This window comes from Oryctolagus cuniculus, chromosome 3 (genome assembly GCF_964237555.1).
Source record: "Oryctolagus cuniculus chromosome 3, mOryCun1.1, whole genome shotgun sequence".
In the NCBI taxonomy this organism is placed as follows: Eukaryota; Metazoa; Chordata; class Mammalia; order Lagomorpha; family Leporidae; genus Oryctolagus; species Oryctolagus cuniculus.
The window spans coordinates 9203772-9230616 of record NC_091434.1 but is presented as its reverse complement, the minus strand read 5'-3'; the positions used below and the strand labels follow the sequence as shown (position 1 = coordinate 9230616).

Below are 26845 nucleotides of genomic sequence, written 5' to 3'. Positions count from 1 at the left end.
ACACCTGTGCAGCCCCCCAGAGAGCTGGCCAGCGGTGTGCCGCTCCCCCGCGGAAGTGGGGAAAGTGGCAGGGGGAACCGCCCTTCCACGGAGGTGGAAGGGTCGGTAGCCAACCCGGGAAGAACCAGCAGCAAACCCGGGGAGGGCCGAGCAGACAAAAGGACAGCGCAGGGTCTTGTGTCGTTCCTCCACGAAGAGGGGGAGCGACATCTGCCAACCTGTGGTTCACTCCCCAAATGGCCACAACGGTTGGAGCTGGACCAGGCCAACGCCAGGAGCCTAAACTTCATCCAGGTCTCCCACATGGGTGGCAAGAGCCCAGGTACTTGGTCATTTTCTTCTGCCTTCCCAGGCACATTAACAGGGAGCTGGATTGGAAGTGCAGCAGCCAAGACATGAACCAGTGCCCACCTGGGATGCTGGCATTGCAGGGTGTGACTTAACCCACTGTGCCACAGCGCCAGCCCTCTATCCTATCAGATAAAAAGAAAATTGAAATGAATAAACCTAACTGCTAATAATCCTGAAATGTGGACGCAATTTAAGTGCAACTTGAGTTCTGTGGAGATCCTCCAATTAAGCAAATAGGAACCATAAGAATTTGATCTAAATAATGCTACTCAGGGCAGCTCTACTCCTCTCCCACTTTCGTTCTTCCAAGCTGTTGCTTTGTGTTTGAGTATTTCCAAGTCTGGGGATTTTTTTTTTCCTTTCTATTGCAGGGAGCTCAATAAACCTTCTTCAACTGTGGCTTCAGGGCTGGTGTCATGGCATAGCGGGTAAAGTCGCCACCTGTGACATCAGCATCCCATATGGGCACGGGATCAAGTCCCAGCTGCTCCACTTAACAACCCAGTCCCTGCTAATGGTCTGGAAAAAGCAGCGGAGAATGGCACAAGTGCTTGGGTCCCTGCTACCAACATAGGAGACCCAGACAGAGCTCCTGGCTTCTGGCTCTGGTCTGGCCCAGCACTGGCAGTTATAGTCATCTGCGGAATGAACCAGCAGATGGAAGATATCTCTCTCCCCCCCCCTCCCCGCCTCCCCATAACTCTTTCAAAATCAATCAATCAATAATTTTTTTTAAAAAGATGAATATCAAGAGGCAAAATACTGGCATGTTCATTTTGGAATCTTAAGCTTTCATCAGAACAAGATGTTGGGGCTGACCTCCTGACATGGCAGGTTAAATGCTGCCTGAGAGGCTGACAGCCCATAGGGATACCAGTTCGTGTCTCAGCTGCTCCACTTCTGATCCAGGTCCCTGCTAATGGCCTGAGAAAAGCAGCGAAGATGGCCCTAGTGCTTGGGCTCCTGCACTCACATGTGGGAGACCTGGAAGAAGCTCCTGGCTCCTGGCTTCAGCCTGGCCATTGCGGCCATCTGGGGAATGAACCAGCAGATGGGAGATTCTCATTCTCTCTCTCTCTCTCTCTCTCTCTCTCTCTCTCTCTCTCTGATTTTCAAATAAATAAAAAAATCTTAGAAAAAAAAAAAGAAATAAACACAAGATGTTGAAGCCAGGGTCCTGGCACAGCAGCTCGTATCAGAGTGCCAGTTCAAGTCCCGGCTGCTCCACTTCCGATCCAGCTCCCTGCTAATGCACCAGGGAAAGCAGCAGAGGATGGCCCAAGTGCTTGGGTGTCTGCACCCATGGGAGTGACCCAGGTGACACTCCTGATGCTGGCTATCGCAGGCATTTGGAGAGTGAATTAGCGGATGGAAGATATTCTTATTCTCTCTCTCTCTCGTTCCTTCTCTCTTTGCTTTCAATTTAAATAAATCTTTTCCAGAAAGATGTTCATGGGCCTACCTTTGGTGTCCTTTGCAAACTTTCTTAGCCTATTCTAGCCCCAGCCCCAAGAGCAAGTTATCTTAAGGACAAAATGCAGCATTCACAAAAGAATGATAAAAGGTTTTTAGATTTTTTTTATTTGATCCTTTAAAATTCTTTTACGGTAATAAAAAGGGAACACTTACATGTCACAGACGTAGGTTATAGAAATCTACAAAGAATCTTTAAGATGTGTATTTTACAACTGGAAATTTTCTCCAACTGGCATTTACTGAATAACTGAGGTATGAACCAAATCTGATCAGTCATGTGACTGTCATGTGATCACCATGTTTGCAAGGAGTTCTGACACAGTCCCCTTTATTCCGGAAGTATGACTTCTGATAAATACACAAAACCAACACACAGGAAACCGGACAGGTGGCGGCAAACATCCAGACGCCCAGCTGTGTGATGCCAGCTATCAGTGCAATGAGCAGAGAGAAGCAGGAAGTAACAACTGGCAAAGCAAAGATTTTACAAGAGTTGGACGAAGGGGAAGAGAGAGCCAGCTGCCCAGAGAGGGAAGCACAGAGGAATTTGCAGGGCTGGTTCAGGTGAACCTGTTGAAGGGTGACCAGCAATCCAAACCGCAAGTCAGAAGCAGGGAAAGCATAGCCCCCCTCAGGGATGGCAGCAGCGCCTAAGAGCAGGGATGTGGTTCCAGGCAGAACTGCTGGGGAATCACGAAGTCAGGGTCCAGAGCACAGAGAGGCGGCCTGCCCCGGGTGCAACAGCCGGGCAAGCTGACAGCCGTGGTGCTGGGGCTTGGGGCAGCAGGACCTTGTACTTGAAGGAAAGTAGATTTCACTCCAGAGAGCTGCAGAGGCTCAGTGCCTCTGTGTTTAGAGGGAACGATTCCAATTCGATGTACAACCAAGGGGCCAGGGACCCAGAAACCCACTGGAAGGTGCACAGTCGAGCCACCCCCACCAGTAACAGGTAGTAAGGCACCCCAGGGCTTGTAGGAGAATGCCCTGGGCACTGGGGCCTCCCCAACCAAGCAGGTCCAGAAAACGCAGGAAAAGGTAGGGAGCAACTTCAGAGAAGTGGGCTGGTGCAGGCTGCACACAGGAAAGACGGGCCAAGGAAGATGACGTAAGACATGCAGCGCATCAACCAGCCTCACGGGGCCACAGCCAGGACGCACACACCCACTCTTTGACTAGAGGACCTTAAAAAAAAATCATGATCACTGAAGAATATTCTCAAAATTATGTGTTCTGCTCACTCTCTCTCTTCTTTATAGCCTAACTCACTCTGAGGTCTGAGAAGCTCATAGAAAACACACACCGTCCAAGAGTGGGACATCAGAGGCCGGAAAGTAGCAGGAAGAACGTGGAGCAAGAGTGAGGCAGGCGCAGGGGTGCCACAGCTGCAAGCAGGGAACCTCCTGGCAGCCTTTCCCAACAGCAGGAAAACCTATGGGAAGAGACCTTTCCTCCTATGGGAATCCTCCCTTCCTGGCCTAGCTCTGGCCCCTGGCCCCTCACGCCCATTCCCCGATACCCTGAGCCTCCACAGTGAGTCAGCTGCTGGCTGTGCCACAGAGCATTGGGGGCCGGGAAGCAGTCACAGGCGCTGATGTCACATGGAAAAGCAGGACAGGTGGAGGGGACAGTGTCTGGCCTATATAGCTCCCAGTTCCTTTTCATTCCTGGGCGAGACACAAAAAGGGTTTAAGAAATGGCTGAGATAAAGTAAGACCCACGGAGAGCCTTGATGCCTAAACTGCTAAAAAAGGCACATGACACACCCCCAAAGAACATTGGCCATGTTGGGCTTTGGGGAGCTCTCCAACCCAAGCTGCGATCCTAACAAAATCTCCCAGCCTTACTTTTCTATTGTGGACATGTCCCTCTTTCCACACTGCCCAGGGCCCTCACTGCAATAAGTGTTTCCCCACAGTGTCCACCGGCTTTCAGAAGCACTTACCCCAGCTCCAGCCAAATCACTTTAAAGCCTTAGCTTTACAGGACAAGACTTATATAAATGGTTGACCCAGAAGGGATGGAAGAGATAGAGGTCGGGAATAGGCAAAACAGAGCTCTGTCTAGGGATTCCAAAGGTCCCCCTAGAAACTCCTGTCAAAGACTAAAAAGTCCCCTGTTCCCTTTGGGTGACAACCAGAGGACCAGTTAATATAATCCGTGCCTTGAACTCCCAACTTTATATAAATCTGGGCCATGTCCAAGATGACAGGCACAGGCGGATAGAGAGGCAGATAGGACATTCAAAGCTTCTGTTTTATCCTTTGCAAAATAAAGCTCCATTTCCAGTTTCTAGCACCATCAATAGGCCATCCTAATAGCACCGACTTCTGTGTCATGAAAATGCCACGTGCTGCCCTCTGGATGACTCCCTGCCTGCCCAACCCCTTCCCGCGTCCCCCACTGCCTGCCCCCTGTGCAGAGCACCTGCCCCTGCCTCTGCTGTTCCACTCACGCCTGAACCATCCTCGCATTTGCAGATGAACACAGTGCACGCCGTTCATGTTTGCTAACTGAATACAGAACAGAGTACTCCCCCACAGCCCTGCTGCCTACGGTGCGAACAACTGAAACCAGCTTCGGTTCCTTGGCATGCAGGCTCGGGAAGTAGGTAAATTCGTCAAAGGAATCAGCATTGGATGAGTGGAGAATGTTGAAAAACATACATATCCTCCCACAATTGCAAAACCAGCTTAAAGTGTGGCTCTAAACTGTTCAGGGACTTGGATGGCTTTGAGAATCCAATGAAGCTGTGACTCTGTCCCTGGAAGGAGGCACAGATGTAGAAACACCCACGGTGCGTTTGCAGAATATTCAGGGGATCCATGAAGTGCACCTTTGACCCCACAACCTCCCCAAAAACCGAGGGCCAGTTGAGTCCAGATCAGAACTTTTGCCTAAAACTAATAGCACTGGATGAAAAGGTGGTGAAATTTCATTGCTTTTTTAAAAAAATGATGGTGGTATAAACTGTTAGGATACAAGGAATTATTCTCTCAAGGAAGCATCACAATGCTGGTCAGGACAAATAAATCTGGAAGTCCACAAAGAACTAACCCCCTGAGGTGCAAAGGATACTGTACCAGATCATGCCTGCTCTCAGCGAAAGAAAAATCTACAGCTGGTGCTGTGGTGTGGCAGGTAAGGCCACCACCTGCAGTGCCAGCATCCCACATGGGCACCACTTTGAGACCTGGTTGCTCTGCTTCCAATCCGGCTCTTTGCTATGGCCTGGGAAAGCAGTGGAAGATGACCCAAGTCCTTGGGCCCCTGCATCCATATGGAAGACCTGGAAGAAGCTCCTGGCTCCTGGCTTCGGATCAGCGCAGCTCCGGCCGTTGCTGCCAACTGGGGAGTGAAGCAGCAGATGGAAGATCTCTCTCTCTCTCTCTCTCTCTCTCTCTCTCTCTCTCTCTGCCTCTCTGCCTCTCTGCCTCTCTTTCTCTCTTTCTCTCTGTGTAACTCTGACTTTCAAGTAAAATAAAGAAATCCTTAAAAAAAGAAAATTCTTCACCCTCCAGGTACTGGTCTTACTTCTGAAGAGGAAAAATTAAGTGAGTGCATTGCTGTAGGAACAATTTTGTAAAATAAGATTCTGTTTAAACTAGAAGTTGAGGGTGAAGGACACTTCTGGCATTTTACAGCTCCCAAGAGACCCAAAGGAGTGGCCATGGCAGACCGGGATGTCTTCCAGCCCAGGTAAGGCACCAGTTACAAGGACCTGGAAACTGCTGATGTCCAGGCGTCCATGGCTAATGTAGTAGTCACGATTTTGAAGAAATTATCCCAGGTCATTCCCAGGGGCATTCACTCCTTGATGAGCAAAGGTGATCCAAATTCCCAAGGGGGTGTTTTGTTGGAAGGGCCACAGGTCTGAGTTAAACATTTCAGTGTACTAGTTTTTGTGATATAAATATATGTGATATAAATGTAGAGGTGAAAAATGTACAGAAACTAAGAAAGCTTGGCACAAATGTGTGCCTAACGAGAGAGGTGAAAAATAGTGTGGATTATAGGCAGGAAAACTGAGTAGAACAAGGTAGACAGAAGAAGTGCGACAAAGCTGCCAAGAATGAGTAGGATCAAAATAAAAATAATTCCAAGGAGGAAAGTGATAAAATGCAAAAATCAAGTAACAACAAATACAAAAGAGGAATATATAAAGGGGAAAATCCCAAGGTTTCTGTGAGCAAATAGTTAGGCACAGAAAAAGCTGCCATGTTGGGGTAGTGTGGTGGTGCCCAGGCTGTCACTGCTAGCAACTCTGAGGTGCCATATTAGAGCACTGCTTTGAGTCTCGGCTGCTCCACTTCCAATCCAGCTCCCTGCTACACCTGGGAAGGCAGCAGAAGATGGTACAAGTACTTGGGCCCCTGTCATCCATATCAGAGACCCAGATGGAGTTCCTGACTCCCGACTTCAGCCTGGCCCAGCACTGGCAGTCACAGGCATTTGAGTAAACCAACACATGAAAGATTCTCTCTCTCTCTCTCTCTCTCTCTCTCTCTTTCTCTCTCTCCTCTCTCTCTCTCTCTTTCTCTCTCTCTCTCTCCCACCCCACCCCTATCTCTCTCTGTTATCCTGCCTTTCAAATAAATAAATATACAAATCTTTAAAAAAAAAAAAAAAGCTGGCATGCCCTGCCTGGGTTTCCCATCCAAAGGAGAACTAACCAGGGCACTCCAGTTGTCCTGTATTTGTAAGAATTTAGAGTCAAGGAGGCGAGCATCCCTGGAATCACTCCTGAAGAGCAGGGTTCACGTGAGGTCATCAGAGGTTGGGGTCTGAGGCACACAGAGGCTGGGGGAGGGGCAACAGAGCAGAGGTTCCCCTGGCAGACAAGAGGGGAACTGTGCTGACAGCGGGGGAGACGCCCGCAGAAGGGTCTGGAGGAAGTGGTGGCATCAACACAGACCACAGCACAGAGGGCCAGGCCGCCCTGAAATCACCCCTCTCAGCGATGCCTCCAAGTAGCAAGGACAAAAAGGGGGAGGGGGCTTTACCCTGTGTCAGACAGACAAGCCAGGCCTGCTACGTGGAGATCCAATTCCAGCCAGGAGCCCCACGCCTAGGAAGCTCAATCCAGGGTGGGGGTGGCACAGAGGAGCTAAGGAGCACCTGCGAAGCTCCCCACAGAGCAGGACAGTTAAAAGAAGCTAATGTTGTCATTTACCCCAAACAACACATCTGGAAAGGGCAATCAAGGGAAAGGCAGAAGAGCAAAAATTCAGAGGCGGGCTGGAGGAAGGAGGTTGAGGCACCAAGGCGTGGAGGGAAGCGCGTGCTCTGCACAAGGTCCCGCTGTCGCTCGAAGTCAGCAAATGCTGTAAGTCTGAATAAGGCAGGGGTAGTGGAGGAAACATGAAGAAATGACAGGCAGTAACGAGGGAGGGAGCTAACTCAAGTACACCTCCATCATGCGGAATGCGCGGCGCTGGGCTCTTGCAAACTGACTCCACCGGGAGCGTTTATGTACCCAAGTCTGCCTCCCAAAGACAGGAAAGGGCGTCTCCACCCTGACGCACGGGAGTAAGAAATTACCTGTGGCCCTCAGTCACACATGTGGCATCTCTCGAGGGCAAAAGGGAGGGAGACAGGAGGCCGTCAATGCCTGAAAGTGCCCCAAGTTTCCTGCAGAAAAGCAACACTGGCGACCGAAATCCAGCAACACAGTTCTGGAGCTTCTGGCACCAGAGGCACCTTCCACCTGCGCCAGTGCCACTTGGTCATTCGTGCCTTCCTACTCAAAATGGTCTCGGTTCTCAGCGGCCAGGCATCTGTGCCTAGAGACCCCAAAGTGTAAAATGGAATTATGTTAATAAACTTTTTTTTAAATAAAGCAAAGTTTGAACGTGTGTGAGTGTAGTAAGCAGAAGGCTTCTATGATGATTGCAAAAGATGAATCTTGTCCCTTTAAGACAGAAGGAGTCTGTGAAAGCTACAGGTGCTAGTGGGGAGGGGCGGGGCAGGGGGCGGGGCTGGGGGGAGCGCTCTTGGCCCTGGGGGAGCTGGCCTTCCTGCTCAGGGGCACGCACTCTGAAAAGCCTGCTGCCCCCTTCAAGGGAACAGCACGGAAAGAGAGCGAGCGCCACTGCCCAGCCAGGTCAGGCTATTGCTACACTCAGTTCAGGAAGTTTAAAAAGATACCAGATCACACATTTTCACACTGGAAAAAAATACTGCACTTTCTAGAAATACAGGGTGTTATTCAAAAATCACTGTCTTCTCATAACCTACAGTATAATTTGGGGCAATGAATTCCTTTAGTGACTAATATATCAACTTCACTTTTTAAAGGTATTCCTTTAGGGAATAAGAATTTCAACCAAAGATAATTTTTCCAGGGGCCAGCACTGTGGTGCTGTGGTTAAAGCTGCCACCTGTAATGCTGCCATCCCATATGAGCGTGAGCTGAATCCCAGCTGCTCCACTTCCTATCCAGTTCCCTGCTAATGCACCTGCTTGGGCCTCTGCTGCCCATGTGGGAGGCCCAGATGAAGTTTCAGGATCCTGGCTTCCACCTGGCCCAACTTCAGTCATGACAGTAACTTGGCGAGTGAACCAGCAAACAGAACTTCTCAAACTTGACCTCTCTCTCCATCTCTCTGTGTGCGTGCATGTGTGTGTGTGTGTGTGTCCCTGTCTCTCCGCAACTTTTCCAAATAAATAATCATTTTTAAAGACATGATAATTCTTTCATAACATTTTTCACTGCAAAATGAGCTCAAATTATATGAGTTCACAAATTTCGTCCATTCCAATACAAAAACTTTATATTAATCCAGGAAAGTCCTGCTCTATTGACTCCCACCCTCAATCTCAAGTCCAGACTGCAATCTTTGTTAAAGATTTTAGATTTACTTAGTTATTTATTTGAAAGGCAGAGTTACAGAAAGACAGAAGCAGAGAGTGAGAGAGATTAGATAGTTGACTCCTCACATGGCCACAATGGCTGGAACTGAGCCTATCTGAAGCCAGCAGCTTCTTCCACATATCCCACATAGGTACAGGGGCCATATTCTACCGCTTTCCCAGGCCACAGCAGAGAACTGGATCAGAAGTGGAATAGCTGGGTCTCAAACCAGTGCCCATATGAGATGCCAGCACTGCAGGTGGTGGCTTTACATGCTACGTCACAGCACCAGCCCCGGCCAGTCTATAATTAATCACGTCACAACCAAAAGCAAAATAAAAGGTAAGCTAATATTTCAAAAGGTACCATCTGGTAACATTAGAAGATTTTAAAGAGTAGTGACACTTCATACATTTTCTTGAAATATTAGCTCCACATCACAGAAGGGCAGTTAATCTGCTAGAGAGAAAACTGAAAATACCCACAGAAAATAAAACTATTTATCAAAACACATGCATGATGTCCTTTCAGATAAATAGTAACCTGGGATGCACTGAGAGAAAAAATTAGATTTGACTCTGAAGTTCTACCCTCTCTCTCCCCCCTTCTTCCAGCCACACCCATTCTCCACACTGAATCCTCCTTGTCTCCTCTCCACCCAGCAAAATCCCTGTTCTCCTCGTGGGACTTTCGAAGATTGAAGGAAGGTCTCATCAGAGGAGGGGCAGTGAAATACCAAGCGCAATACAGATTACAAAGAGCTGAGCACTGTCTTGTATTCCTTTGTTTGATTGATGGCATATGCATCCAACATCTATCTTCAAAAATAAGAGCAGGGCAGGCATTGGGTAAAGTCACCACCTACAAGGCTTGCATTCCACAGGTCATGAGTTCATGTCCCGGATGCTACACTTCCAATCCAGCTCCCTGCTAATAGCATGAGGAAAGCAATGGAAGATGGCCCAAGTGTTTGGGCGCCTGCCATCCATGTTGGAGACCTGGATGAAGCTCCTGGCTTCATCTAGGTCCAGCCCTGGCCATTGTGGCCATATGAGGAGTGAATCAACAGATGGAAGATTTCTGTCCTTTCTTCTTCTCTATAACTCTGACTTTCAAATAAATAAATAAGAAATATTTTTAAAAATAAAAGTCTAAATCTATTTTTTCAATGATTTAGCAAACTAATTCAATTATTTCGCAAACTAGTATCTCACGAAAAAGATCAGTGTCAAGGACCAGTGTTGTGGCATAGCAGGCTGAGCAGCTGTCTGTGGTGCTGGGATCAATATGGGTGCTGGTTTGTGTCCTGAATGCTCCATTTTTGATCCAGCTCTCTGCTAATGGCCTGGGAGAGCAGCAAAAAGATGTCCAGGCTCCTGGCTTCAACCTGGCCCAGTACTGGTTATTGTGGCCATTGTGGCCATTTGGGGAGTGAACCAGCCAATGGAAGAGCTCTGTCTCTCCCTTTCTTTCTAACTCTGCCTTTCAAATAAATATTTTTAAAGTGCCCTAGGATAATCTCTAACATTGGTAACTTGTGCTTTCATCTTCATTATCTTATTAAATCCTCCCAAGAACCCCTGGGAGACGGGTGCTATTGCACACCCATCATCCTGCAGGTGAGAGTAGTAGGAATCTATGACCAGACAAGAGAAAGTACTAAAGGCAGAGTCAGGACACAGCTTGGGTGCATTGGACTGGGATGGCTGGAGGCTACACTTGAGTTTGTTTCTCTGAGTTGAGGCTGCAACATGGAACAAGCTCTCCTAAAGTAGCTGTAGATAACAGCACACCAAGGGATGAGAATTGCAAGTTCCAAACCCGAAAGTCCTGCATCCCAGGTGAGGAGTGAACATGATGGGCAGGATGCAGTCAGAATGTAGAACCAGGTAAACGAGGGCTCTCTGGGGCTTGTCCAAGCATAGCCCTTGGTAGGAGCCAGAGGAAGGGGCTGGGAGACAGAACATCTGGGGTCTCACTTTCTGAACACCATTTCTACTCCTGGAAAGAAGAATCTGAAGACAGCTAATTAGACATGGGGTGGTTTAGAAACTGTTAAATTACAGAGGCAAGTTCAAGAAAGGGTAAAAAAATTGGAATTTATGCATGCGGGGAGGGGCCCCAAAGAGAGCCACGATCCTCCCAGGTATCCTAAGCTCCGCAGTGCTAAATCACCTGCAGGGTGCTGTGCCCTAAGTTAAGCAGAAATCAAGGGAAGCAAAGGTTTTCATGAAAGACCACTGTGCAACTCCCACAATTCCTGCAGAAAGCAGGAGAAAGAGTCACAAACAAAATCAAGGTTCAGGGCCAGTGTTTTGGAGCAGCAGGTTAAGCCACCACTGCAAGGCTGGATCCCACACCGGACCACTGGTTTGTGTCCTGGCTGCTTAGCTTCCGATCCAGCGCCCCACTAAGGCACCTGCGAAGGCTCCAGAAGATGGTCCAAGAACGTGGGCCCCTGCCATCTGTGCGGGAGGCCCAGATGGAGCTCGAGGTTCCTGGCTTCAACCTGGCCCAGCCCCAATTGTGAGGACCATCTGGGGAGTGAACCAGCAGAAGGAAGATCTCTCTGTGTCTCTCCCGGTCTCTCTCTGTTTCTCTCTCTTCTCTCTCTCTCTCTCTGCCTGTGTGTGTGTGTGTGTGAGAGAGAGAGAGAGAGAGAGAGAGAGAGAGAGAGACTTGGCCTTTCAAATAAATAAATAAATCATTAAGATTCAGAACACTCAGTGTCAATAAACATCACTTTGGCCAGAGCTGGGATTCAAAGTCTGGATTTCACAGTGCATGCTTCTTCCACTTTCAGCTGCGTTGGGAATCTTATCTTGGAAAGCTTTCTTAATTGTAAGTAAACTCTGACCCCAAATGGAGGTAGTAGTACTGACGGCTAGAATTCAGCTCATCTGGACAACACTCTCCATCTGCTGTCTCTAAACACCAGACCAAGGCAGGGCCGACGGGAGGTGGTGTTGAGATCCCCGTGACTCACCGATGAAGTGGTTGTGCCCCAAGGTGAGCATGTCTTCCAGAAGAACCAGGCCCCCCAGGGCCTGCAGGGGGGTCACACTGCGCCCATCGATGAGCGAGCACTGCTGGAATCCCGTGGCCGTGACCTTCCACAGCAGAATCAGGGAGGTGGAGGCATCTTGCCGAATTCTGAAACGGGGTGATGGGAAGCCGCATTCAGAAAAGTTCATCTCAGAACCTCCATCCAACTCACAAATCAAGACAATGTGTACATCCACAGAAGTCTCAGGAAGTTGAAAAAAAGATCTTATAAACAGTGTCCATGTTAGCGGTGTGCACTCAAGGTTGCCCGTGCTTGTTGGAAATATCTGTCTCCCACTGATTCAACACACACCAGAAAACGACAACCCGAAACTCACCTTTGGGTAACACTTCCAATGACCAATAAAAAATACACTGGAGTTTTTAAAGATAAATCCTTCCACACCATACAAAAAGAGTTCAGGGGAAGTGTGTCACGATGCAAGTTGGGATGCTCACATCAGTGTCTGGGTTTGAGCCCCAGCTCTGCTTCCAGTTCTACATCCCTTCTGAGGTGCACCCTGGGAGGCAGCAGGCAAAGTCTCAAATAACTGGGTTCGTACTACCCACAGATGAGTTCCTGGCTTTAGACTGGCCCAGGCCCAACTACTACAGGTATTTGGGTTGTGAACCAATGGATGGGAGCTCTCTCTCTCTCTCTCTCTCTCTGCAGCTCTGCTTTTCAATTAAAAAAAAAAAAGAATCTTGGGACAGGTATTTGACAGAATGGTTAAGATGTCACTTGGGACACCCCCAGCCTGAACTGGAGTTCTGCCTCCAGGACTTCTGATTCAGCTTCCTACTAATGCACATCCTGACAGCCAGCAGCAGATGAGGTTCAAGTACACGGGCCCCCGCTGCTAGCTCTGGCCTAGCCTGGCATCTAGAAAGTGAACTAATGAATGGAAGATCACTGGCATGCACTAATGCATACCTTCATTGGCTCTTTCTCTCTCTGCCTTTCAGATCGAACGAAAATAAGTAAATATAAATAAATAAAGAAAGAAAGAAAGCTAGCTTGCTTTGATGTCTTATAAATCTATAACCCCACCCAACGTGATCCGAGTCAGCAGAAACGTATCCCTTCCCACCGCCCCCCATGCTCAGGTATCCTCTGTGACTTTCAAGATCAAATGCAGACAGTGAGACGCGGCAGGAGGCCTACCCAACCCGTCTCAGCCCCCATCTCAGCCTGGACTCCTGCACCTCCATCCTGCACCCACGCTGGGGCGACAAGGACCTGCCAACTCTCCCCTAGCCACTTCTTTCCCAGCTTGCATGCTCTGTGCCCTCCTTCTCCACCTGAGAACTGTGTCCTCCCGTTACATCTTCTCAAAGGCTCCTGACCGCTTCCCACCGCACTCCAGCCACTGCTCCTTCACAGCTGTGCCCCCAACAGCTGGGTTTCTGCCTCCATGAGTGAAGGAGAAGGCACCACCAGCCTCCACCATGAGTCCGGGGCACTGAGGCCCTCTGAGTCGTACTCAGCCTGGCCAGGCTCTGCTATTTCCGTGCAGTTCTGCAGCCTGTGAGGCTGTGGGGAGCACAGAAAAGAAAGCCTTGAAAAGACCAGAACCACAGAGAAAGGCTTTAGAGGAGGCCCTCCTGACAAGAAAGGGCCGAGAGGTGACTTTGTAAAAGGACAGGAAACCAGGGCTCCCGTTCCCACTTCCCCAGACCCAGCTCTGGACCCGGGGCTCCCGCGGGAGGAAGAGCAATGAAACACTGAGCTCTGGGGTCCCCCTGCTGGTGGAGCTCAAAGCAGCCTCGGATGCCACCTCACTCCCACGGGGGACATTGCTCCAGTAGCCCAGACCTCAAGGCTGGGGGAAGGGCAATGCAGGGGTAAGAACTCTGTTCCTCTTGCAGACATTTTCAGGGACTCCATTGCTTAGGAGGCAAGATGGGCAAAACGTCTGTGCAGCCCACTGGCCCTATATCATACTGGTCAGCCAGAGCCCCATGTGCCCTGATCTAAAATCCCCAAAAACTAGACAGCAGACACCCACAAGAATTCATGGGTGTTGGGCCGGCGCCATGGCTCACTAGACTAATCCTCCGCCTGCGGCACCGGCACCCCGGGTTCTAGTCCCGGTTGGGGAGCCGGAGTCTGTCCCGGTTGCTCCTTTTCCAGTACAGCTCTCTGCTGTGGCAGGGGAAGGCAGTGGAGGATGGCCCAAGTGCTTGGGCCCTGCACCCGCATGGGAGACCAGGAGAAGCACCTGGCTCCTGGCTTCAGATCAGCACAGCACCGGCCAGAGCGGCCATTGGGGGGTGAACCAACGGAAAAGGAAGACCTTTCTCTCTGTCTCTCTCTCTCTCACTGTCCACTCTGCCTGTCAAAAAAAAAAAAAAAAAAAAAAAGAATGCATGGGTGCATGGGTGGTGCAGGGAGGTGACAACGGGTGGCACAGAGGCCAAGGGCAGGCGACAGAGGCTGTCTGTCTGCACACCCTCTTCCCAGCCGTGTGCTCCTGCAAGGCTGCAGACTTCTCTGAGCCCCACAGGAAGCACCCGGCAGGCGCTCGCTCAGTCAGTGCGGCTTCCTCTTGCCTCATCCCCATGCTCAAGAGTGACAATGGACCGTCTGTAATTTGAAAGAGCTTAATTTAAACACTCTTCTCTCTGGGTTGCTTGCTTTGAAAGAGAAGACTGCAATAGTGGATTTTAAATTATGCATGAGTTTAGCCAATGGACAATTAAAATCTCAAGAGGCTGATAATTTGAGAAGCAAAAAAAGTTTGGGACTGAGGCTTCTAGCTCTTATCAAAGGCCTCAGGACTTCTTGCCGCACTCTGGATTCAGCCAGTCCTACGTCAACTCCACATATCCTGCAGGGTCTCATCACAACGCCCTGTTCTGACGTAGCCTCCTCCAGCTTTGGTAAGACAGGGTCCACAACTACAGGTGGAGCCTTTCATGATGCTCACTGGACTGGCCAAAGACAGACGAGTTACACAGTAACTGGGACCACCTGGCACCTGGGTCATGGCATCAATCTATGTTTTTTAATTCTTCTGTATTTATTTATTTTGAGAGGCAGAGAGACAGCGAGCTCCCATCCAATGGTTCATTCCACACATGCCTGCAACAGCCCAAGATTGAAGTAAGGAGCTAGGAAATCCATCTGGATCTCCCACATGGGCAGCAGGGACCCAAGGACTTGAGTCATCTCATTCTGCCTTCCATGGTGCATATTAATAGGAAGCCGGAATTGGAAGCAAAGTTGAGACTTAAACCCAGCCACTCCTATATGGGATGCAGATGTCCCAAGTGGCATATTAACTGATAGGCAAAACATGCTCCCCACCCTAATCTTGTTTCCATTACATATCATTTAAGATGGATAGATTGATTGAATGATTGATTTGAAAGGTTGTGGGGAGGGGAGAGACCGAGACACACAGGGGCAGGGTTTGGGGAGAAAATCTTCCATCTGCTGGTGCACTCTCCAAATGGTTGTGAGATGACTGAGACTGGACCAGGCAGAAGTCAGAAGCCTAGGACTTCATCCAAGCCTCCCTGTGGGTGCAGGGGCCCAAGCACTCGGGCCATCTTCTGCTGCCATCCCAGGTGCATTGGCAGGGAGCTGGATCAGAAACGGAGCTGCCGGGACTCGAATCAGCACTCCAGGATGGGGCGCAAGCAGCAGCCCTGCTGCCCTACGATGCCAGCCCCACCCCAATCTTGTTGTGCAATGAGAATCTTCTTACTTCACTGAGGTGTTCTGTGGCACTTCAAAGGATACCAAGCGGCCACCTGCCGAGCTGTTGGAGCTGGCATTCCCACAGGCAACATCCGGGATCACCTGGGAAAAGAAAAGAGACCCGTTGTGGGGTTATAAAGCAGAGCCCCAAGAGCTGCAGCCCCTCCACCCTTCAGCAGTGTCTCGGTCGGAAGGGGAGAGACGAGTGACACTGCACGAACTCAGAGGAAATGCAAGCTTTGCCATTTGATGTTCAAAACTGCAGCTTTCCTGAGCGCAGTCTACAGACTTCTGGGATAAACTGATGAGCAGGAGGTTTCCAGAAAGGAAGGAGGATCTCACTCACTGCTCCCTCCTCTCTTGTCACAATCACGGGACCCTGCTCTGCGCCCAGTCTGCTGTCAACAAGGCTCTAGATGCTTAGAGAGCAGGAGGCAGCTGTTCAGATAGGCTCACACACAGCGGGTACACAGTGCCAGGGGCGTCCTGCCTGCAAGAGACAGGTGTGCACGGTCTGAATGACCCCCTCCTGTGTGGACGGGTCTGGGGAGCTGGCAGGCTGCCCTTCCTTGTCCCTGTGGGCTGCACCTTCACTTTTTTTTTAAGATTTTATTTATTTATTTGAGAGCTAGAGTTACAGACAACAAGAGGAAGAGACAGAGAGAAAGGTCTTCCATCCACTGGCTCATTCCCCAAATGGCTGCAATGGCCAGAGCTGAGTCGATCCAAAGCCAGGAGCCAGGAGTCTCTTATGGGTCTCCCATGCAGGTACAGGGGCCCAAGCACTGTTTTCCTAGGCCATAGCAGAGAGCTGGACAGGACGAGGAGCAGCCAGGACTAGAACCAGTGCACATAGGGGATGCCAGCACTGCAGGCAGAAGATTAACCTACTGTGCCCCGGTGCTGGCCCCGTGCATCTTCACTTTTAACAGATGTGCCCAAAAGCATTAACACAATAGACAGAGGAACCCCACTGAGGGCGCAGAGCTGTGCTCATCAGAAAGTACGCTGTGAACCCTTGAGCCGCATCCAGTGAGGTGCTCCTGATCAATGTATTCATTACTCCCCATGCTATGATTACAGTCCTCACCCTCCACAGTGAAAAGGAAGGAGGAGTCAAAGTATTCATCCTCGCGGAATCTATTGAAAGCAATACAGAAGTCCCCAGCCATGCCATGCCACACCCAGCACATTTTCCACAGCATCCCATCATCAAACACTCTGGACAAAGCCCACCACTGATCTGCAAAGATGTGAGCCCAGCCTGTTAACGTGTGTGTAACTGACAGCTGTCACATAAGCCTTAGTCCTTCAAGGCCTACCTAGCTCTTTATGAAAAGGGGAAGCCCAAACATTAACACAGGTTCTCCTGCGGCAAGAGCAGGCTGGGGCCTGCATTGTGGCACAGTGGATTAATACTCCATCTATGCTATTGGAACACCAGTATAAGTCCTGGCCACTCCACTTCCCATCCAGCTCCCTGCTCATGGGCCTGGGAAAGCAGAAGAAGATGGCCCAAGTCTTGGCCCCTGCCACCCACTGACCACACCCCCAGAAGTTCCAGGCTCCATCTGTTGCTGTCATATAGGATAATAACTCCACAGCTCACTAGGCTAATCCTCCGCCTGCGGCGCTGGCACCCCGGGTTCTAGTCCGGTTGGGGTGCCAGATTCTGTCCCGGTTGCCCCTCTTCCAGGCCAGCTCTCTGCTGTGACTGGGAGTGCAGTGGAGGATGGCCCAAGTGCTTGGGCCCTGCACCCGCATGGGAGACCAAGAGGAAGCACCTGGCTCCTGGCTTCAGATCGGCGCAGCGCGCCAGCCGTGGCGGCCATTTGGGGAGTGAACCAACGGAAGGAAGACCTTTCTTCTCTGTCTCTCTCTCTCTCACTCTCTAACTCTGCCTGTCAAAAAAAAAAAAAAAAAACAGTGGACAAAAGATTTCTCTCTCTCTCTCTCTTCCTCCCTCCCTCCATCCATCCCTCCCTCTCTCTCTGTTGCTCTGCTTTTCAAAAGAATGAGTCAATGGATAAATGATGGATAAATGAAAGAATCTTTTAAGAAAGAAATAATGCCTGACACAAAGTCTGGGCATTTCATTTTCACATGCAGCCACCGTAGAGGACCATGACCCTAGATAGATAGATTGAAATGGCTGGTTAGAGAGAAATTTTCTTTAAAGGACATTTCCTTGATAAACCTGGAATCAAATCTAGTTCACATTCAAGAAGTGAGTCACCCAGACAAGAGGTATTAAATCGTAACTTCAAAGCATTTGTTAAAAGTCTGAAATCAGAGCGCGAGCGTCACAGTTTTTATAGGCAGGCTACAAACCGCTCCGCGGTCTGAATGCAGCCATCACACACTGGTGTGGCTGGAAAGAAAAAAGAAATAAAAGAAAGTGGGTCAACCAAAAACTTGGCCAAATTATTTAAGAAAACAAAAGAAGAAATGCCATCTACCCCTCTTATAGCAATCAGGGAAATTTCTAGATACAGTTTTGACTGTCATGGAAGATATGCTACTTGTGATAGTGTGCCACACAGGCCTAGATGGAGGTCAGATATATAAAGTAAGATACGAAACAAAATGACACTCTGTTAGTGTTGCCATAACTCAGGGCGTGGCTTTGGTTCCCAACTCCTCTGGCTGGCAAATCTATATCTACGTTTTATGTCAACTTCTAGAGGCCTTCCAAAAAAAACTCTCAGAATATGACATGGACAAATGGGACATGGAACAAATGTCAACAAACAGAACTGCTATTGCCAAAATGAATAAAACTTGGAGATTTCATTGTTAAATGCATCCTCAAAATATTTTTTTAAATCAGTGGTAGCTCCTTTTTTCTAAATCCCACTAAAGCAACCAGAAGGTACCAAAAAAAAATCAGAACAATAACAACAGCAAAAGCAACATAGCTGGGTATACGAGCATTCTGCTACCGTCTGAATGTGGAAGGGTACTTTGAAAAGCTCACAGAACAATGGAATTGAAGGGTTAGTTTATTTTCTACAAAAGCAACTTGAAATCCACACATAATATTTTTTATAGCTTGAATTTTCCACAACCGTTTTATGAAAAACTTATGCATGGGTTTTGAAATTTTGCACCAAAATAAACTTATCTTTTAATTCCATTTTCCGCCAGCTTTCTGATGTGCCCTTGTAGCTGCTCTCCCCAGAATTCCCATGTTAAAATCCTGCCCTCGAGGTAATGCGATCAGGAGGTGGGGCCTCTGGGAGGTTCCTGGACCATGCACAGGGATCGGAGCCCCTTGCATCATGAGAGGCCACAGTGCAAAGGCACCATCTATGAAGAAGCAAGCGTCAAGTGTCCCCACACACTGGTCAGCCTTGATCTCGGACTTCCAGGCACACTGGAGGAGGGAGTATGTCCCAGGCAACAGTGAATAATGTCCCTTGACACGGCCCTACACTGAGCTGTCTGCCCCCAAATCTAAGATCACACACGGCTATCATTCCAGAAAGTAATTTCATGTGCGAATTTGTTTATTTGCTCTTTTTATGCTCACAAAACCATCAGGGGACACAGAAGTACAGACAGGAATGCAGGCAGGTGCATCATTGTGCTCAGTGGGTAACAGAAAGGTTTCACTTTTTTAAATATTTATTTATTTGAAAGGCAAAGCAGCAGAGAGAGAGAGAGGGAGAAAGAGAGATCTTCCATCTGCTGGTTTACTTCTCAAATGGCTACAACAGCCAGAACTAGGCCAGGCCAAAGCCAGGAGCCTGGAGCTCCATCTGAGCCTCCCGCGTGGGTGCAGGGGCCATCATCTGCTGCTTTCCCAGGGAGCTCAACTGGAAGCTGGGACTCGAACAGGCACTTCAATGTGCAATGCCAGCTTTGCAAACAGGTGCCGAACTCACAGCACCACAACACCAGCCCCGGGTCTGACAGTTTTATTGCTGATGGTAGAACTACCAGGGCTGTTCCTACATAAAAATATATGTGCCGCAATGTCCTCACCTCCACTTGATCCCATTTCATTTCCACAACTTTCTGGCCTGTTTTTGGCTGCCAGGTGGGCAGCGTCACGGTGGCCTGAGAGCGGGGCAGGGTTACGTCAGGCTCCTGGGTAGCAGGGACAGGCTGGAGCTGCCGGGGTGCCGTGGACTCGGTCCAGCCCGAAGCCGGGAGGCTGGGCTGCACCTGCTCACAGTGGCGACCTTCATAGCCTTCAGTGCAAATGCAGAGGTAACCATCACTGCCGCTGCCGCCGCCGCTGCTGCTGCAGTTGCCATGGTGACAAGGGTTGCTGGCACAAGGATCTGCAACAAGCTGAAACGAGACCATAAATGGGTCAATTATTCCCTCATAGGGAAAGTGGTGCCATCGCTGGGAGATCAGCTCCGTGCCTCAGAGCTGCTGCTCTAACAGAACACAGGTTCCTAACCACACGCAGCCATGCCAGGCGCACTTCCCCGGGTCATCCCCACATTAACCTTGCCACAAATAACAGGCATTCAGCAAGGAAACAGGTGGTGCATATCAGCCTCCCCAAACCCTACCCTAAGTAACGCTGATTTCACGACTTATCATTTAGAGGAAACGTCGAGGGCCAAAATGGTTAAAACTGAGGCTTGTTAGGAAGACGCCAACTTTTGGCATGTTCAGCTGTGGGTTGTGACAAGTGATACCAGGCACCAGAACTGGAATCTCCTTGGGCTCTTTCAGGGTTTCCTCAGGAGAAACGGCCGTCCGATGCATCTGAGACCCAGTCCCTACCAGATCACCCTTTTCCTGGTGATGCTACTTAATGAAAGGCTTCCAAAGTGGTCCATTTGCAGGACAACTGCTGGGACAGGGTGTGGAGGGGACCTCAGCGGAACCTCATGAAATACTGATCTCATCATCTGGGAGGGTGATTACAAAGAAATGGGACCCGCGGGCACGGAAGGTAAGAGCTGAGTGTGATGTCCTTTGCCTTGTGTTCCTGTGCTGAGGAGGCCCTTTTCTGCTGACCTCTGAGTGGCCATTTGTTGGGACTTGGAGACACGCCACAAAGCAATGGGGAAAGATCACCTGCTCCTCCCCGCACAGCAAGGGTTCGGAAATGTTCCCAGTGCTTATTCAATTACAATTTGTTTCTGTGATAAAAGGAATTTAGCTCTCTGGCTGCTATACCCCCTGGCCTCTTGGGGCTGTTCAGAAAATAGAATTCAGTAGAAAACAGAGGACAGAGAAAATGGGACCCTCAAGTTCTGCTGTTAAAATGAATTCTCACACACAAACACACATGTAAAGAATTCTGCATGGCGAAATGGCTACTCGTTCTGCTAATTCCCCTCATCAAATAATTCCCAACAAACCCCGTCAGGAATAACAGATTTTGGATTGAATCAAATGAAGTTCCAAAAATACCACATTAATTTTATGCCATCATTTGGCAATTCCTTCGCAGAATCTCAGATAAGAGTCAATGGATTAGGCTCTGAAGAGACCATTGCAGGTGTCAATCATTTAAAATATTCATAATCTATCATCTCAAAGTAAAACCCAACCTCCTATCCTGACAAACAAATCCCTTCCTGTCCTCTGAGGTCCTCTCCTTAGTGATAATCGCTCTCCTCCCCTTCACCCTCACCCCTTTCTGCCGCCTGCCTTTGCCTAGTTCACGCACACCTAGGGGCCTGTGCACCTGCTGGGCTCCGCTGAGCTGAGCGGAATGCTTTGCATAATCTCTACCTCATTTCATTCAGTTCTCTACTCCAGTGTCATTTCCCTGGAGATATCTTCCCTCACTACGAAATTTAAAATGATCCCTTTCTTTCCTTTTTTTTTTTCAGACAGAGTGGACAGTGAGAGACAGAGAGAAAGGTCTTCCTTTGCCGTTGGTTCACCCTCCAATGGCCGCCGAGGCCGGTGCGCTGCAGCCGGCGCACCGCGCTGATCCGATGGCAGGAGCCAGGTACTTATCCCGGTCTCCCATGGGGTGCAGGGCCCAAGCACCTGGGCCATCCTCCACTGCAATCCCAGGCCACAGCAGAGAGCTGGCCTGGAAGAGGGGCAACCGGGACAGAATCTGGCGCCCCGACCGGGACTAGAACCCAGTGTGCCGGCACCGCAAGGCGTAGGATTAGCCTAGTGAGCCACGGCGCCAGCCCACCTTTCTTTCTTCTGCCATACAACTGCATACAACTGTGAGCTCCCAGAGTGCAGGGAGGGCACCTGCTATGTCTGTGGCTCCACCCCTGGCACACTGAGAAACACAGGGTCCATGGGGGGGGGGGGGGGGACTTCAAACGACTCCCATGGAAAGCGATGGAGATCTGCAGACTGGTAGTTGGAAAGCAACACGTGATGTGGGAGAGAGCTGCAAACTGCTTGTTTAGTCACGATGTTATCTGGATCCTGGGCTATTTTTAGGAAGGCCCTGTGGAATGGGTGTCACCTCAGGAGTTATTTGACAAGAAGAAAGAATTTAATTAGCCGGAACAAAGGGGGCATTTAAAGACGTGGTTCTGAAATAAAGTTTTTAAATATCTGAGATTTACTTAGTCACACAAATGGGAATTTTAATACATGCATAAAAAAAGCAAAACTACATGTATATTGCAAGACATTAGTATAAAAAGTAATTCTGGAAGGCCAAGTCTCCATTGTGCAGCTTAGAGATCGACATTACCAGGCAAAGACTACCTATCTGGTAACCCACGAGGCCTCACCTTTGCCACCTGCTGACAACAATCAGGCCCTTAACAGGTGTGTGGAGCAGAACTTCGGAGAAGCCCTTCCAAGCGCACAGACCCACCCTGCACACAGTGAGGACCCCCGGCATGCAACTACAGCTTCCCCGCAGTGGTCCAAGAATCTTGCCATGGAGTAGCTCCTCTGTCCTCACCACAACCCTGAAATCAGAGGATTCTTCTGATCCCAAACCCCACTGGAAAACAGAAGGGCAGAGGCCCTGAGGGACCCGTCACAAACGGAGGCCAGGACTGTGCCACCTCTGACTTCCAGCCCCGAGCTCTGCCCTCACCTCAACACGGCGAGCGAACCATCGTGATGCTAAAAGTGTCCTGCGGAGGAGAAAAGCTAAGGGCTACAGTTCTGTCCGCGCCTGAAAGCCAGTGGAGACTAAATGTAGGCCAGTTCAATCACCTCAAATGCTCTTTCAGATCAGAGGAAAGAGAGCAAGGATAGTCAGTGAATCCTGAGTGAGCTGGGCCACGACTGGGAGTCCAATGCTTACAAACGCAAAGCAGACCCCGCCCCCACAGAGCCTGCCTCTGGGAACCCAGTACAGGCACTAAGAACAACTAGGACTACCTGCCGCTCACTGAGCGCCTACTGTGTGCCTGCCTCACATCAAGCATCTGACAGTTCATTATTCAAACCTTCCAGGGAGGCCTAGAAGCGTTCACCCGGTGACTGAGCTTGTCTCCTACTCTGTCCTCCCTTGTTTGGCTCCAGACATGCTGCTCTCACTGTTCCCCAGGTCCCCAGGCAGTCTCCTGCCTCAGGGCCCTTGCACTGGCTGTCCCCACTGTCTACAACGCCCTTACTTCTCAGGGCTGTTCCTGAGCCTCCTTTGAGTCTTGCTCAAATACAGTCCTCTGACGAGGACGTCCCTGAGTTCCCCCACGTAACAATGCAACGTCTCCACCAGGTAGCCCTGCTGAGTCCTCTTCCCCTACCGCACCTCTTCTGAGACATCCTCATCTTCCAACATCCTGCAGATCTATATGTAACATATTTATCTCATGAGGTCAGATTTATTTTTCTGTCTTTCCCGCGAGTGTCCCCAGCCCTAGAACAGTGCTGGCCCGTGCATGGCTAGTGCTGAATAAACATTTGCTGAACAAATGACTGAACACATGAACGAATGAATGGATGAGTGAGTGACACTGATGTTCTACACACGCAGCTGCCATGTAAAACTTAGAATTCCCCAAGGTCCCAGCCCAAATGTTGAGATCATACATCAAGGGAGAGCCCACGCATCCTAACTCCTGTGTTTTCAGGGTCCTTAAAAATAACTTTAAATCTGCTTTAAAAGGGGAGAGGTGAGGCAGAACCTGAATGATTGACAGCCTTTACCTTGACAAAGACAAGAAGAGGACAGGCCTGCCAGAGGGCAAAGTGGCTCACAACACAGTGAACCAAGTCACCTTTCTCTGTCCTCAGAGCCTGTCTCTGCAAGCCACCGCAGGAAGCATCAGAGGTGCTGGTAGGCAGAGCTGGGTGACCAAGGGCAGGTGCCCACGGCAATGCCCCAACTGGCCGTATACAGGAGCCAGTACCACCAGGTAAGAGACTCAAGAGTTGGAAGGAAGGCATGGTGATACCCAGCAGTACCACGAGGGCAGCTCTCGGGGCCTTAGAGACGAGAGGCACACACTGCCACGTGCATTGAAGGATGATGGACCAGGAAGGCCTTGTCGCTCAACCCTCTGTAAGGGAGAGAGGACAACGCGGAAAACGAAGCTGTGGATCCTAGAGATTCCCGAAGGGATTCAGAGCAGCGCCTGGTGTGAGGTGGCACACGCAGAAGCAGTCACGGGAGGCAATGCAGTGGAGTCACCCACCCCTCCCAGTCCTCACCCTGTTCTTGGTTTGTATCTTAGTTGTTTCGCTAACCGGCAGCTGTCAGTATCCCCGCTGACACTTGGGACTAGTTTCTTTTTTTTTTAATTTGTTTACATCTCTAACAAAATATATAATAAAATGAAACAATTAGCTTTTATGCAAAATTCTGTCGTCACAAATATTTACTGAAAGTTCTATTTATCTGCACACCATTTACTGCAATGCTTTTCTATGTTTATACATAGATTTTATCTCCCAGGGGGAAACTCCTGCTGTAAAGGTCACTGTTGCTCTTGAATCTCATTCAATTGGACTACAAGCAGGTAATAACCAAACTGCCAAAATGCATAATGAGGCAAAAGATCATAATTAATACACCTGACTTTGGGTACTCAAAATTTAATAGGTGATATTTTCATAGCTATAATTTCTAGTTTCCAATGATGGTGGAAATGATTAAGCCTCTGTAATATCAGCTGTAATAAAGAGTAAAGAGAAAGCCCATGGGTTAATGGTTTTCTGCTTACAGTTCACTAACAGGCTCATTTATTAAACACTATACGTTTGCTGCATTGGATTAATTCATCTTCTGAAGCCAAATGTTTTCCGTGCCATAGAATGAAGCTGAAACCATTCACTTTAGATTGTATGTTAGACTTGCTACTCATGGCAAATTATTTATGCCACAACCAAGAGCATTTATGAGGGCCTGGCCCAGAGAGAGAAGGGAGCCCAGATCCGAGCAAAGGCACCTGCCAGCCCTGGACCCACAGTCACAGGCAGTCACAGAGTGACACGTTCTCCTCCCTGTGAACAGTCCACTATCCACGCTTCTGGCAGTGCCACGTCCTTGGCAGCACTCCAATGGCAGGACAAACGATCAAACCGGACACCCGTAAAAAGCAGAAAAGGGGCTCACTCACGAGTCCTTCCACGGTAAGTTCTAGCCGATGGGGCCGCTTCAGAGTGTTCACACCTGCAGTTGCCCTGACCTGGAGATGCACCTGTCTCCACCTTGCCAGGTGACCCTTCCATGCTAGTTAGAGAGTTCATGGGCTTTGCTCCTGCCCCCAACCCCTGCACTTTCACCAGGAACTCGATATGGTGGATCAGTCACTCATGTTACGCTGATCAAAGCCCTGTGACGCCTGGAAGTCAGGAAGATGAATACAGCCCAGTCGTGGCCCTCCCAGGGGGGCGCAGTCCAGTGGAAAAGTCGGGTACATGCTCTTGGACCCGCCCTACGCAGTCAGTCGATGCCAGGCCCTGCTTGCCTGCCTGTCCGTGATGGCGATCGCTGTTTGCTGGAGTTAAAACTCCCCTCTACAGCCAACTGGCTGAGAAATGCAATGTGGACAGAGAGAAAGGATTTGACAACTGCACGTATGAAATGACAAGATGATGAGGAGGTCTTGGACCCAATCTCAGAACAACAGTGGCAGCTTTCTGGCAAGGAGAGGTGGGCCTGGGATCTTCCTAACAGAACACGGAGCCTGCTCTGCAAAGGTGGGCGCGAGACTTTGGAGACATCGTCTACCAGCTTTGGACACATACTCCTCGCGGACTAAGGGAGGGGCTAGGGCAGAACATGGCGAGGCCTCCCCCAGCTCAGTGACTTAGAATTCCAGTGACAGCCACCCAGCCTGCATGGACCCTGTGTTCGGAGGATCCGGAGGAGAACCAAGCAGATGAGCAGGCATCCCCCCGCCACCTCCTCCCATGCCTGGTGGGCAAAGAGATCCCCCGGGAATAGGAAGGGTGTTCAAGGAAACCCAACCCAGCAGAGGCCAGGAGAGAACTTACAAACACTGATGAAGCAAATGATAGGAGCCAGCACCTGCAGAGCATACGGAGCAGGGAGGAGCAAGACGGCATCTGATATGGGAAATAACTGAGAGGGCTGTGTGGCGTTGGGAAATAGGGAGAATGGACCCCCGTGCTAGTAACGTGTCTGGGCAGCAGCGTCCACTATGGAACTTTTAATACAGATTTGGATATAAATATTAGTATTATCAGAAGAGGGAATGACTTACTAAACGAGAAGCAAAAACAAGCCCCACGCGGCGTGTCTCAGCCTTGGCACTACTGCCATTTGCAGGCTGCACAAGGGCTGGCTGGGGGTGCCGCCCTGTACACACTGCAGAAGGTTTGCAAGTGTCCTTCTTCTGATCTGCTAGATGCCAGGAGAACTTCTCTCTGCAAGACTGACAACCAAAAATGTCTCCAGATGTCCCCTGGGGAAAACACCACCCCCAGTTGAGACCACAGCCTGAAAGGAACAAGTGGAGAACGCATTACATTCCACCAAAATCTTTTTAAAAATAGATTTGATTCCACAAATAAAGTTAGAAGGCAAGATGAGAGGAGATGTGCATAACATATTACAAAAGAATAACTAAACCATTTATCAGATAAAGAATCCCTAGAAATCAATAATAAACCTCAATAGAATGTGTAAAGCGATAACCAAGCAACATGCAGAATACTTTGCACACGAGTGTCCCATTTTATGCTATTTTACATGCGAAACACAACGGCTCAGCATCCTCAACTTGAAAAGGGAAGGATGGGAGCTGAGGGTTGGGGGGTAGGGCAGCTGGCCTAGTACTTTAGGAGGCTGCTTTGGATGCTCATCTCTCATACATCGTTGTCTGTCTTCAAGTGCTGGCTCCAGTTCCAATCCCAGCTTCCTGCTAATGTGTACCCTGCGAGGCAGCAGGCCTCAACTACTCAAGTAGTTGGGTCCCTGCCCCCCTATAGGAAACCTAGATTGAGTTCCTGACTCCTGGCTCCAACCTGGCCAGACCCAAGCTATCACAGGCATTTGGGGAGAAAACCAGCAGACAGGGGAGTTAGCTCTTTCTTTG

The 26845-nt window shown here is 49.6% G+C and overlaps 1 protein-coding gene across 1 annotated transcript in view; it reads right to left on the bottom strand.

The window, feature by feature from the left end:
- DNER (delta/notch like EGF repeat containing) overlaps window positions 1–26845 on the bottom strand; it is a 426443-nt gene that overhangs the window by 240259 nt on the left and 159339 nt on the right. Inside the window, exons 2-4 of the mRNA XM_008259280.3 lie at window positions 19416–19727; window positions 15436–15530; window positions 11664–11830 (exon numbers count right to left, since the gene is read on the bottom strand). Of these exons, the coding sequence (XP_008257502.2) occupies window positions 11664–11830; window positions 15436–15530; window positions 19416–19727 (574 nt within the window). The remainder of the gene's footprint in view (window positions 1–11663; window positions 11831–15435; window positions 15531–19415; window positions 19728–26845) is intronic.